This window comes from Misgurnus anguillicaudatus, unplaced genomic scaffold, assembly GCF_027580225.2.
Source record: "Misgurnus anguillicaudatus unplaced genomic scaffold, ASM2758022v2 HiC_scaffold_31, whole genome shotgun sequence".
NCBI lineage: Eukaryota > Metazoa > Chordata > Actinopteri > Cypriniformes > Cobitidae > Misgurnus > Misgurnus anguillicaudatus.
This window is the reverse complement of record NW_027395281.1, coordinates 437,757-452,887: the sequence shown is the minus strand read 5'-3', so window position 1 is coordinate 452,887 and position 15,131 is coordinate 437,757. Positions and strand designations below refer to the sequence as shown.

At 35.2% G+C, this 15,131-nt stretch overlaps 1 protein-coding gene across 2 annotated transcripts; it reads right to left on the bottom strand.

Annotated features, from left to right (window-relative positions):
• Nucleotides 1-12,272: 12,272 nt before the first annotated feature.
• LOC141363041 (uncharacterized) lies at nucleotides 12,273-14,763 on the bottom strand. Of its 2 annotated transcripts, XM_073865507.1 has the most exons (5): nucleotides 13,731-14,762; nucleotides 13,194-13,478; nucleotides 12,983-13,111; nucleotides 12,849-12,898; nucleotides 12,273-12,425 (listed from the first exon to the last, which is right to left on the bottom strand). In XM_073865507.1, exons 1-5 carry the CDS (start codon nucleotides 14,020-14,022, stop codon nucleotides 12,402-12,404), a joined length of 780 nt encoding a protein of 259 aa, XP_073721608.1. In that variant the 5' UTR covers nucleotides 14,023-14,762; the 3' UTR covers nucleotides 12,273-12,401. The 2 variants fall into 2 exon arrangements, with proteins under 2 accessions (XP_073721608.1, XP_073721607.1); XM_073865506.1 differs by lacking the exon at nucleotides 12,273-12,425 and having other exon boundaries at nucleotides 12,631-12,898; nucleotides 13,731-14,763.
• Between the last annotated feature and the right edge of the window lie 368 nt (nucleotides 14,764-15,131).

Here is a 15,131-nt window from a genome sequence, read left to right as displayed (position 1 = left end):
TTTGTGGCATTTTGTAAAAACAGACATTTCAAAATGCATCAAAAACTACAAAAAAATCTACTATTTGAAATAATATTTATTTTTAATGTCCTTTCTAATGTTTATATATACATAAATTAACATAATGGGCTAGCCTCGCCCATGGCTCAGAGATCTTAACAGTATGCAATATTTCGTTTTTAAAATCTACTTGAGTCTTACTGTAGGGCTAATGGTCATGTGTCATTTACATTTTGGGTTACCGCTGTCATGCTAAAATATGATAAAGTAACATCACTATGTTAGTTACTCCCTAAAACTACAGGACTCTGTGAGCTCTCATTTAGTCTTCATGTGCTTCATACTTCCAGTTTAACACCTCTGTGTCATCATCACATGTTGTGTTTATACTTACAGACTGTTGTATGGACTCTATTATACGTGTGTGTGTTTGAAGAGCACATGATTATATTACACAATGTAGAGTCATTTTTATTTTTTTGTACTACTAGATTCACTGTTTAGAGTTACATGAAACACAGTGTGTTGAGGACATCTGCTGGTCATACCCGCTGTGTAAATGCAACAAGAACAGCATTTACATTTAGTGAACAATTGCAAAAGCTTTATTAATGAAAATCTGCAGTATTAGTTAAAGGCGGGGTGCACAATCTCTAAAAGCCAATGTTGACATTTGAAATTACCTAAACACACTATATTTTAGATGATCCAAAATATATTTAAAACCACAAATGTTTATGAAACTATTTCTACATTTACAAATTCAGAAAATGAATAATAAGGCCAAAGAAAAAACCAATAAAGGGAACATTTCAAGAAACTTAATTTCTTTATCAACATCTACATACAGGACATTCAAATCTAAATCATACATTACACGTTAATATAGGGAAACACAATACAGGCCAAAAACAGAAACTATAGAACATGTTTTGAAGATATGTAAGGCATATGAGATAGAAATAAAGATTTTAAAGGAAGAATTGTAAGCAATAGGATGCAAGGACCTTACTATAGCCAACTTATTAAATGATGATCCAAAATCAGGAAGTTTTTCTTTTTTTAAAAATTTGCAAACATGTCTGTTTTTTCTGTGAAGATGGGGTGAAAAGTGTACTTTAATGAGAAATATGATTTGATTTTAGCAAATGGCTGCAATGAAACAAACAGTGATTTAAAAATGTAAAGGGGTCTGAATACTTTTCGTACCCACTGTATTCTTCACACTCCATCAAAGTAGGTGCCGGTAGACACCTTTAAAGTTGGTCTGCAACCCACCACACTGTAAAAAATTGCTGTTAAAAACAGCCAAATTTAACAGTATAATTCTGTTTTTTAACAAAAACAGAAGTATACTGTTAAATTCTGCATTCTGTAAAAAATCAGTTCTCAGAATAATGTGAATTTACAGCCCTGAGAGTCCACCGTTTAAGACTGCGTCCCAAATCACACCCTACACCCTCATTCACTATTCCCTACATTAGTTTCCTAATGATCCACCTGAAATCAAGTCAATGAGTTCAGAAACTGAAGCATTAATGATGGACACCTGCTGCTAAAAAATCACTAAAGAAAACATAAACAAAAAAAGAGAAGACATGAGCAGAAACATTTACAGACACAAAGACTTAGATGAACATCAACTAAAAATAACACAAAACATTAAACATCTCCATATATCACCAGAGGAGAATTAAAGGGGACATATTATGAAAATCAGACTTTTTCCATGTTTAAGTGCTATAATTGTGTCCCCAGTGCTTCTATCAACCTAGAAAATGTTAAAAAGATCAACCCAATAACTTAGTTTTGGTAAACCATTTTCTGCAAGCATGTGAAAAAATAGGTCATTGTAATTTGGCCCTTATTGTGATGTCAGAATAAGGTAATACCGCCCCCTTTATCTGCACTATCCAACCACAGCACAACCATTTAGTATGGAGAGAAAGAGAGAGATAAAATATTTCACAGCACAATTGAGTTTCAATTGCAACAAACCACCATCATTGTGATCAGTGGTTGCACTTCATCCGCTCATTTGCATTTTAAATGACACACCCAAAACGGCACACTTTTGCTCAGACCTATTTTAGACTTAGTTTTCATCTTAAAAAAAATCTCATAATATGTCCCCTTTAAACATTTACACAAACACCATTACCACCATCTTCACTTATAAACCACTTTGACTTTATTTCTGTTATACATTTACAAAAGTTCTTACTGAGAACAAACATGTGTTTACTAGACTTTACAAGCATTTTCTTTAAAGTCACCATTATGGTGATCACTGTTTTCATTAGTTGGGCTCTTGACTTGGTGTTCAGTCTGGTAGCTATAACTGTGTCTTTATGATGCATGTTTGTTATGGCAAAGAAAACCAAGAGATGATAGAGTCTCATGAGGTTGGGTGTCTGATTATTGATCAGTAGTTTCTCTCGCCAGCCTTAAGAAGCTTAAACATAACAATTAATAGTACTTAGGGATGTTTATGATCGAGTATTTACATATTTGAATCAGAATCATTACAACTATTATTACAGTAATTTGATATCTTGACAGAATTGTATACATATGGACTTTGGTGAACGTGAAACCCTAGCCCTCAGCTGACACACACAGACATCAAGAATCAGCCTATGATTCTCAACTATGGTGACAAAAGAAAATGGGAAAACAGTTCATCTGCATAATTTATTCATGCTGCAATGCATGCTGGGAGTCATGAATGAGTTTTGTACTATGCTGATACCCAGCATGCATTGCAGCATGAAGCTTTTCATTTGATAGTCACCATTGTTGAGATTCATAGCCTGATTCTTGATGTCTGTGTGTGTAGTTTGCTTGTGTTTTTTATTTCATTTATTCCCAATGTTTTTAAGATTCCTCTGGCTACCTCAATACTCAGTTTCTGTCACATTATAAGACTACTATAAAGGGTTGCCACCCATCTAACCACTTATGAGCTTCTGTATAAAGTCAGTAAATTACTTTTAACTCATGACACTAACACCATAATGGTCATTAGTCAGTGATAATACTTTACTTATACTTTTTTGCCATATTCAATGTCTTTCAAATCACATTGAAAAGGTCTGAATAAATATAACACCAAAGGGCAAACCCAAGGATCAAGAGTCCTACTAAAGCAACCGCTGATCACGAGAATGGTAACTATTATTTAGGGATCAGACTATTAGACTAGAGCTGTCCAAACTCAAAACAACTTGCACTGACATATCTTAAAATACATCAATGCCCTTTGTTTTGCCTGAAAATGCACAGAAGTAATGTTAGGCATGTTTGTTAAAACTAGTTATATTTTCTAATTAAACTATTCCTGGTTTAAGATAATCCCTGTCCAGGAAACCACACCTTATGATTTACTTCTCAGTAAGAGCTAATGTACATTTAAAATAAAATCATACTGGTTTGTAATAAGTTAAGATGGTAATGCTGTTTGTGGAGTTGTTTGATGATCTTCTTGTGAGATCTTAGGAAATCTGAGTAAGTTTGAGTCTCATCTAAGTCTGTAAGTTGAGTTTCTGCTTGTTTTCTCTTTAATTCGGTTCTTGTTCATCTTTCATTCAGTGATTGTGTTTGTTAAAAGCAGCTGTTCATCATTAATCACTTAATCATCACTTCATTATCTCATTAATTTCAACATTGGGTCTGTTTCTTTTACTCTAGTGTGGACACATTAAGCAGTGTTCTTTGACACCAAGGATTTTGCGATGGGGGTTAAAGGGTTAAATGTGTAAGATATAAAAACACAGAATGCTAATGTTTTTTAACAGTCCGAAGGAGACCGTAAAAAAACAGTATCTTGCTGGCAACCAAGCTTCCAGTTGATTACTGTTATTTCACAGAATGTGCTGTTAGAAACAGAAAACCTAACAGTCAAATTTGCATACAGAAATATGTTAATTTCACACAGACATTAGAGAAAAGTCCTTGTATTTTGTTTTTTTAAAGGGGACATATTATGAAAATCAGACTTTTTCCATGTTTAAGTGCTATAATTGTGTCCCCAGTGCTTCTATCAACCTAGAAAATGTTAAAAAGATCAACCCAATAACTTAGTTTTGGTAAACCATTTTCTGCAAGCATGTGAAAAATAGGTCATTGTAATTTGGCCCTTATTGTGATGTCAGAATAAGGTAATACCGCCCCCTTTATCTGCACTATCCAACCACAGCACAACCATTTAGTAGGGAGAGAAAGAGAGAGATAAAATATTTCACAGCACAATTGAGTTTCAATTGCAACAAACCACCATCATTGTGATCAGTGGTTGCACTTCATCCGCTCATTTGCATTTTAAATGACACACCCAAAACGGCACACTTTTTCTCAGACCTATTTTAGACTTAGTTTTCATCTTAAAAAAAATCTCATAATATGTCCCCTTTAAATCATGTGAACTTAAAAACTGATCAGGGGATTTACACAAGATGATAATGTGAGATACGTCTTAGTGTTTAATGTTCTGTTTTGTTAGGATTTGTCTCAGTTTTTGGGTTACCATTGTGCTGAAGAGTAGTGTGGTTGTTTAGGTCAAGGATGGGCAGTAAATCATTGATGTTATACTGCCTGTTGTTTTATTTTAAAGCAGTAACTGTGTAGTTTACTTGTGATGAACTACATGAGATTTGTGTGAAGGTTTAAATGTTTGGAGTTCAATTTTAGAAGTAATATTTGTTTTCAGTGGACTCAAATGAATTAAGTTCACAATACTAACACCACCATGTAAATATATCTATTTATAAACTTGAATGGATCCTGCTATTGGTTTCCTAAATGAAATGAGTTGCTTTCAGGGCATTATAACATTAACATACTGTTAAAATAGGGGAGCTGTAAATTAACGGAAGTAGAACTGTATTTAACAGAGGCAGAACCGCTGTAGATAACACAAACAGTACCATGCTGTTAAAATAAAAGTTGACTGCTGTAGGTAACAAAACAGTATCATGCTGTTTTTCCTAATAACAGTATCCCGCTGTAAATTAACAGTGCAATGCTGGCAACCACAGCTTCCAGCATAATACCGTTTTTTTACAGGGAAATTTTTTACAGTGCATAGTAATGGGAGAAACTAAGCTTTTCGAAGCTTCGAATCAATTGAACCAATTGCTTCGCAAATTGATTATCAATATATTTTAATAATTTGAGATTGATTTGACACGTCTTATGAAGATGCAAGTTAAGGGAGAAGCTTTTGATATTCGGAACTTGATCTAAAACATATTGACGACTAACTGCAGTGGTAAGATCTATAAAGTGTTTATTTATCTGTCATACAAGTCCTCTATAATGTTGAAGTCATTATTTATATATTTTATAAAATACAATGTTATTTAAATACAATATGTGAGTCTTTTTATGAAAAATAAGCTCCAGTTTATGTTCTTTGAACAATAAACACTGTTTAACACATTCCTTTTAGTCTGATTATTTGCATTCAGGCCTATCACAATATAGAGGTTAGAGGAGGAACATTATAACGTTAATTCAACGTTAGCAGCAGACCGTTAGAGCAATGTTCTCGGGGAAGGTTCCCAAAACCTGGTACTCTACCGACTTTATATTTAGGTATATAAGGGTAAAAACGCAAAAGTCTGCTCACTGTAGCTCTCGTCACGAACGCGTTTACGTCACAGGCATGCGTCAATTCAGGAAAATAACAACAAACATGTCGGATCATTTCCATACGTCGGACCTTTAAGTTGTCATAGCAGGTCTGATAAATATACAAGAGTCCTTCTAGCAGTTGCACGAAATATTCACAGCTAGTATTACTGATCAGAAAAGGTGCATTAATTACCTCCATCAAATTGGTGATGCGCCAATTCGTCGGCAGCAAACCAGATGGCTTTGGACGAGACCTGGGAGAACAAGGAAAAGGGTTGTATGCAGGCGCCGGGACTTGGTGGTGTTGTGTGTCAGTGCTTCACATTGCCTCCTAGCCGCCTGGAGTGCATACTACATCGAATATCACCCACTTTTGCATCGCCATATGCATGCAGATTTCCTCCTTAAAACGCTCGTATAAACGCGGAATAAAAAGTGATAATGCAACGCCACTTTTGCGTTTTCTTTTTAGATCGTTTCCGTGTAAACGTAGCCTAATAGACCTTGACTGCTGCGTCTCTTTCTCGTCTTTCTGATAAAAATACGTTTGTACTATGAGCAAATGGCGCGTCAAACTACATCGCTCCAGCAGCACACGCGTCACTGATATAAATGCGAGTTTTGTCTTAGCTTGCTTCAAGTTCAGAAAACTTCATAACTATTAGCATTATGTGCGAAAAGTGTTTTTAATTTATTTGGCGATGCAGCTCCTTGTGTGCACCTTGAGAAACCTCTGCAGTGATTTGCGATTAATCGCGAGTTAACTAATGACAATTATGCGATTAATCTAGATTAAATATTTAATATATTGATAGCCCTAATTTTGACACTTTTTTTAACAAGTGTAACTGATCTGTCACTAATCAGGAAATGTGTTGCCAGTGTTTTAACTTTTTTACGTATGTTAAACTAAAGGAATTAAAAAGAAAACTTTTATTTGGGTCTTATATCTTAAATATTGTGAACCTGAGAATTACAGGACATCACATAGTTCAACAAAGAAAACATAATTAATGTCTCAGAAGATCCTGCGTTATGCATTGGCAGACACTTTTTTCAAGTATTCAAGTTGTACATTTGATTAGTGTGTTACCTGCAAACATAATGCTCAACCAACTGAGCTACAGGAATGCATTTGTAGATGTTTGTCTTTTGTTCATCTTCTGATTTGATCTCTCATCTGTGTCCAACACAGGAGGAGAGTTGACTGAGATGGACAGGCCATTGAGGACTTGGAGCACCAGCAGCAGTGATGTTCCTAAAGTGTAATATGATATGTAATAATATGTATATTGACATATAACATCACTCTCATTTCAATGAGTTCAAAACCTGTCCACCATACAGGTGCATTTAGCAGAGGCTTTTATCCAAAGCGATGTACAACATTCAGGAAACAATAAAGCGATTTGTCATATGGGAGCAATAATGCAAAAAGTGCTTATATCAAATTATAGTTTGTTGCTATTCCGAAATAATACTTGTTGAGAGAATGAGTTAGAGTGACTTTTTATTTATTTGCTGACGAGGAACTTAACTGATTTATATAAATCTTTTATTGCAGAACAGTTTTATTTTTGAAGTTGTTTTTTTTAAATTTGTTAAAACATTTGTTTACGTTTTAAACAACTCATGAAGTTTTATTATATATTATTATTTTCCGTCTCATAGTTTCTGTTAATGAAAATCACATTTCTTTGTGTTTTTTGTCTTTATTGTATTACTGTGAAACTGTCTCAATGTTTTTTATGCACTTAAATCTCTTGAAAGTGTATTGTTTAATGTTTATGGCTTCATTATGATGAATCATTTGTGTTAAATTTGTTGTATATTAAATAAAAACCTCTGCTAAAAGTCACCGTTTGGTTTGTTATAACACCTGCTAGAAACTAAAGTTTAAACAAAAACAAAAATTTAAATATGTTTTCGACTTAAAAAAAAAATAAGAACCTCTAGAACCAATTAAATTGTCCAATTGATTATATTAAATCACAGAAATAAAACTTCAAGAAAGCATTTTAAGTGCTGCCTTTTGTTGCATAAGTGTCGTTGTAAGTGACCAGGTGTAAAAAGGCCCCTAAAATGTGGTGTTGTCAAATGTGGTCGAGGTGTGAGAGGATAATATCAAGAATAGTTGATAGCAGAAATAGATTTCTGTGTACCATCTCTTGCTGGATCATCCGGCCCGTGTCCCTTTAGGCTTGTTCGACTTCATGCGGTGCTGCAAGAACCGACAGCCGGATTACGTCAAAGTACCACGAGAATCATTCCAGAAATTATACGAAGTCCAATTTCGTTTTGCTCTCGTTGTACTTTGACGTCATCCGGCTGTCAGTTCTAGCGGCGCCGCATGAAGTCGAACAAGCCTGTTAAAGGAATAGTCTACTCATTTTCAATATTAAAATATGTTATTACCTTAACTAAGAACTGTTGATACATCCCTCTATCATCTGTGTGCGTGCACGTAAGCGCTGGAGCGCGCTGCGACGCTTCGATAGCATTTAGCTTAGCCCCATTCATTCAATGGTACTATTTAGAGATAAAGTTAGAAGTGACCAAACACATCAACGTTTTTCCTATTTAAGACGAGTAGTTATACGAGCAAGTTTGGTGGTACAAAATAAAACGTAGCGCTTTTCTAAGCGGATTTAAAAGAGGAACTATATTTTATGGCGTAATAGCACTTTTGTGAGTACTTCGACTCGGCGCAGTAACACCCTCCCTCTCTCATTATGAGAGTGAGAAGGGGAGCGGACTTTTCAGGCGAGTCGAAGTACTCATGAATGGGGCTAAGCTAAATGCTATCGAAGCGTCGCAGCGCTCTCCAGCGCTTACGTGCACGCACACAGATGATAGAGGGATGTATCAACAATTCTTAGTTAAGGTAATAACATATTTTAATATTGAAAATGAGTAGACTATTCCTTTAAGATGTGGCCTGCAGCCTCGCAGATTGGTGTTTAATAAAGTCATTAATACAAACAAACAACAAATAATAGACAAGAACAGAGCCAGGGGGAGTTTCAGATAAATACATACGGTCTGGGTACGTTTTCTAAAAGGTGAAAATTTGCCAAAGAAATGCTGACTTTGTTACCATTAAAAGGTCAGCGGCGAAGAAAAACTTTTTCCATGGTCCAGGCAACAGCATCAACTTTAAAAACCTTGTTTCTTTGACTACAGGTTGAGCTCCATCAATGGTTGGAAATGAGAAGGGTTCTGCTCAGAAAAAATCCTGAAATGTCGACATTCTTTTCATATCATTGCATTCTGCATCATAAGCAATTATGCAGCAAACTAAGAAGCAGAGCACTCAAAGAGACAATGGACAGTGGGGTATAGTGAACTTTATTCTTGCAGACGTGCTGAAACATAGACAGTTCTGGTCGCTCGTAAAATAGTGTGAGAGTGCATATGACTTGCATGCAGAGGTCCGATGGCTTAGTCGCGGAAAGGTGTTATACTGTTTTATGCAATTGCTTCCTGTTGTGCGCATGTTTTTGTAAGAGAGGGTCAACACAATTTACTGTCTCTCTTAAATGACACATTTATTGAAAATGCTGCATTTTTAACAGACACATTTTAAGTCTTTTAATCTCAAACTTTAGGGAAATGATGTTCAATGATGTGTTTAAAGGACAAGTTATTTTACACTTAAAGCCCTGTTTTCAGATTGTTTATGATGAAATAGAACAGTTTTGACTGAAATTTGGACATATGCGGCTGCCCCGAGAATTTTCAGGTGTTTGTGTTTCACCTCATACCTTTACAATGGGTTTAATGGTGCACTGGAACAATCCTTCCTAAAATGCATTAAACTTTCGTTTACAAAGACGTGAAACTCACCGAGTGGTCAGGGGTGTTCACTGATATGCTCACACAAAAATCAATCTGAAAACAGGGCTTTAAGTGTAAAATACCCAACTTGTCCTTTAAAGATGTATAAAATCAAAGCTCCGCTCTGATAGACATCTCACAGAACAGCTACAAGTGAACAAGAACAGAAATGTTAGCGTAGCGTAGCGTAAGTTCTACCAGGAAACTTGAATGTTACGTCATTCATTTCACAAGGCGCAATCAATCACCCCTGATACTGATTGTATATAAGCCTCGTACTCATTTGTCTTTGCGTTCGCAGATACTGATGCCAGCATTTACAACCCACCCTCCCTACCACCATCACCAGGTCGGTTCCGTCCATACTCGAGGGAGATTAGATTCTGGCCTGCCTTCATCTTCAGACAGGAACCGCAAGAATCCGTGACCCCCGGATTTGAACTATGGTCGGGGCCTACGCCAAAGAACTATACTGTGTTATATTCCAGCCTTGGTTGCTAACTACTGTTAAATAAACTCATATCAATTCTTAACCTATCTTCGAGTCTTTCTGGTAGAACTTAAAGTAGGCTACACTCTAAAAAAATAATCCGTAAAAAAACGGATAATGTCCTGGCAGAAAATTACCGGTACCTTTTCCGTTATGTTTACAGACATTTCCGTTTAATCAAAAACTGAACATTCTGTAGATTAATAGAACATTGTCCGTAGATTTACAGAACATTTTCCGTAGTCTTTAGGGACACTTCAATCCGCCTATGAAACGCAACGATGGTGACAATCAACAACAAAGCTTCATGCCGCAATGCATGCTGGGTACCAGGATTGTAGAACACTCTTTCTTAACATTTACTCTCACCATTGTTGAGATTAGTATCCAAAGTGTTGATATCTCTGAAGCAAAAACCACAGCTGACACATTTGCAGCAATCTTATTCAATACAGTGTGTTTTTAGATCAGCATAAAGTGTCACTTCTATACATTTCAGCTCATCATTTTTATTTTATCATTTCATATTTAAATGTTAGGCAGCATAACATAAAAACAACCAAGCTTATATGACATCATAGACAATTCTCCTTCCTCAAGCAACAAACAAGTTGCAATTACTACAAGCAAAAACACTGTTGCAATGTTAAAAGAGCAGAGTCAGTTCTGGAAGGTCAAGGGACAAAAGCCTAACTAAAGGGAACACTAATCACCATAGTGGTGACTTCAAATGAGTCTAAAACAAACACAAACTGTAGATTTAATGTGATAAATGTTGTGGTAAATATCCATTTGACTTACACGTCACGTAAGAAAGAAGATTTGTCTACTAAATCACATGTGTCGATGCTGGAATAGTTGAGCATTTGTATCTTGTTCTGACAGCATTTGTTTAGAAGTTAAACATCATCCATGTTAGAAAATAACTCTGCAAGCAAGTTGTAATTTTAGGTTTCAAACAGAGATGGTGATAGAGAGGCAAAAGTGAAAGATTGCAGCAGGGGTTATTGTACCCATAATGCAACATGTTATTAAAAAACGGATAAATGCCTGTAAAACATAAATACGGAAAATTCCTTCATATTTACACAGTACTTTGTCCGTTTTTTTACGGATTTTTTTTAGAGTGTAGGCTACTTTTGAAAAATATGCAGACTCAAGTCAAATTTCTCACTAGTAAAAATCCACAATGCAACCATACTGGGACTGCAAGATAATACGATTTCATACTTTCCAACCAAGTTTTTAAGATGTGTGGAAATATCATTTGCAGTTCATTGTTTCCATGAAAACAAGTTTTGTGCAGTTTGTACAGTATTTTTAAAATAATAAGTAAAGATCAGTACTCGTATTCCTTTCCCATGCTATGTGCTTTGTCTAGAAAACCTGGTTTAAATGAATAAAAAATGGTTAATAAATATAATATTAATATAAGCCAGTGGCCTTCTGTATATTACATGGTCAAAATGTGGCCCTCTGGCTCTTGAGTACCTCTGGTCTAGTATTTGTATTGCTTGCATCAAACAAACCATTTACATTTATGCATTTGGCTTTTATCCAGTTGCATTTATGACCCAGTCTGTAAAATTCAGGTTAAAGTCTCATAATCTCATGATGAGATTAAATAATTGTTTTCATTCATTGAAATCATTGAGGTATCTCTCCCTCACTCTCTCTCACACACACACACACACACACACACACACCTCACATACACAAACTCCACACACAGATGCACATCAACCACAAACAGCCAATATCTCATGGCCAACTTCAGAACAAAACCACTTTTCTTTTCACAGCAGGTTTACCTTTAAACCAGAAATGAAGCTCTTACACTGGTACAAGCTTTCAGTGACACAAATAAAATCTTTGTGTTTTAAATCACTATGATTCTTATATTCACATTCTGTATTATTCATTCATATTTTTAATCTCTGTCTTTCTGATAATATTTTACATATCTATATTTTGATGTTTAAACTGCTGTCTATTAACATTTACATTGTAACATTTTTATACCACAAGCCTGTTGAATGCTTTATTCTGATTCCACAGGTATGCATTATTTTTCTGTAAAACTCACACCAGATCTATCAAATATCTTAAAATAACAACCAGAGTGAAATAAGTGACTCCGGTCCTTTGCAGACTCGCAGTGTAACAGCATGATGCAACCTTGGGTGGGCATTATTTTTAAATAATTCAATGGCCCGTTTGCATATATTCCTTACTCAATACATAGTGAATACTTGTTGACCTGACGAAGGGGTAACAAAAATCTTGAAATGAGAGAGAACACAGACATTTCAAATGTAATATAAGCGCTTTATTTAATATTATACAAATAATCTGTAGACTCACAATCAGAATGTGAAGTTTTATCAGAAATTGAAGATGATCACACAGCTGAATGTTGATCATAGTTATGATTACCGTCTCATAATTCCTCCACTCGAGCTCTCTGTACACAACAGGCACAACATAAATATGTAATAACAACTGTGGAGCTCAGATGCAAATCTGATATAAAATCTTGCTCATTTACAAGAAAACAAGACACACTTAGGGGCTGATCACACCACATGTGTTTTAAACACTTGGAGATGCTAGACGCGACACATTGCCTTTTTGGTCACTTTAGAAAAGAGCAGTGCAGCATGTTTTTTATATTGCTAGGCAACCACCGAGGCACCTCTCCTGTCAGTCAAATATATAAAATGACATCAGAATAGATACGGAAGGTGCTGTATTGATGCGCGCATCATCAGGAGTTCATGATGATGTATCGTCATGGTGATATTTTGAACAGCGCTAATTGGCAATAACTAACATTTTAACTGACTTGTTTTCAGGTAGTGATATAAACGATAAAGATTAATCTCACCGCCTTATGTGTTGTGTCTGGAGAAGTCATCTCCAGTTCCCCAGTCTGAACTGTTTCAAAAATACAGACTATTGTTTAAAATACAAAGAATTAAAATACAAAGTATTGTTTAGTATTGTTATATTAGTACTTACTCTGTTGCTGTGTGTTTCTGTGTTTTCTGTAGATCCAGAACATCAGAACTGAAGCAACAGACATCAGAAATCCAGGAGCAACAGCAGCAACAACACGAAAGATCACAATGACATCATCTGTACTGAGACCTGTGACGACATAATAAAGAGTTATTACTGTAACTGAATCTGATCTTAGATCAGCTCAGTAAATAAACACTAATAATCACACCTGTTGTATCTGAACACGTCTGACAGAGTTGAGTGATGTTGAGATGTTGAGTTTGGTTTGTGATGGTATTGTTGAGTACACATCTGTATGTGTTTGTATCCTGATATTCAACCTCCAGAGATAGAGAGAGTCTGATGTTGAGATCAGACACACTGATGATGGACAATAAACTGTTTCCTTTATACCAGGACAGACTCACATCTCTCACATTCATCACTGAACACAATAATGAACAATTTGAACATTGTGAAGAGTTTCTTGTGATGACAGGAACGGGCAGATGAGCTGAAAACGAGAGAATAAATAGAAAGAATCAAAGCAAATATTATCAATATTAGTCAAGAGGTCTGAACTATTGATAGTGTTTATTGTCTTCAATGGATTTATAAATAAAATGGAGGTAAAATCATCTTGAGGTTGAGAAACTAATTTTTGAATTAAATGAAGTGCATAAAATTATTTAATCCCCAACCCAGTGGGATTACACAGCTAAAATAAATATGACAGGTTATATGACAACAGTAAATCTTTACTCACCATAGACAACAACGTTGAATCTGTATGCGGTTATTCTGTTGCCTCTGATCTCCATGTGATAAAGTCCAGTGTGTTGAGTTGTGATGTTTGTGATGGTGAGATCTCCAGTCTGATTATTTAACTGCAGTCTGTCTCTGAATCTCCCATCAAAAACATCATCATATATTGAGATCCTATTAGCTTCCTTGTTGAATTCAGCTATGTGAGTCTCTTGAGGTCCAAACCTCCATTCTATCAGATCATCTCCCTCTATTTTTGCATCAGTGTGTAGAGTAACAGAATCTCCCTCCATCACTGACACTGACTTCACTTCATCACCTGCACATAAACAGATTCACACACATTAAAAATCTTCATTCAGTTTAAATGTATATAATATTAACCGTTTCAGCATCTATGACTATATTCAATTTGACGTGTCCAGTTCACCTAACTTGTATGCCTTTGGACTGTGGTAAGTCATTAAAGTAAACCCATGCTGACAAACTCCACAAAGAAAAGTCACACGACTCAACCGGTCTAATAAAGCTTAAAAACTTAGCAGTTGTTTAAAACAATACAAATTTATCTTTGCAAATAAGATTTTAATTACAAAAGCTGACCAACAGTCAGTTTTTAGTTTTGTTTCAGCCATTATTTAAATAAAAATATTTTTTGTTAAGAAACTGATTTAACAAATTATATAATTTATGTGTGATCACAGAATGTATTAAAATAGACACAGAGCAGAACAGAAGTAAAAGTTCACGTCTACTGAGTAACAAATCATTATTGTTCTGCTCCTAAATATGATGTAAAATATGTCTATAACTCACCCGTCAGACAGCAGAAGCACAAAGAGAGATAAATAAACATGAGAAACATTTTCTTCATCAGGTGTTTTGTTGTGTTGTCGTCTACAGTGAATGAGATAAAGACGTCTCTGTGAGCTTTCACTTACTTACGTTTCATACTTTCAGTTTAACACCTCTGTGTTTTTTTCCTCTGATGTTTCCACTGAACTTATGTGTCATCATCACATATTTTAGTTAAATTAAACCTCACAGACTCTATTATACACATGTGTGTTTGATGAGCACACGATTACATTACACAATGTGAAGTCATTAAAAAAACTTTACTGTAACACTACAGTCATAAAATTAAATTTTTTTGTCATAATTGTGTATAAATAAAATAAAATAGTTTTGTCTTTATGCTCTAGTGAGCAAGACTGAAGTAACATGTCATGTATGCTTTGTATTTATGTTTCACAGGAAATGTTTTTCAGAAGTATACTTTTGTGTACTGTACATATTTTATAAGATTAAACTTACATTTAAAGTATCTGTATGTTAGTATACTCTTCACGCTTTAACCACCCTATCCCAAACATTATTTAAAATAACATGCATGTGCACA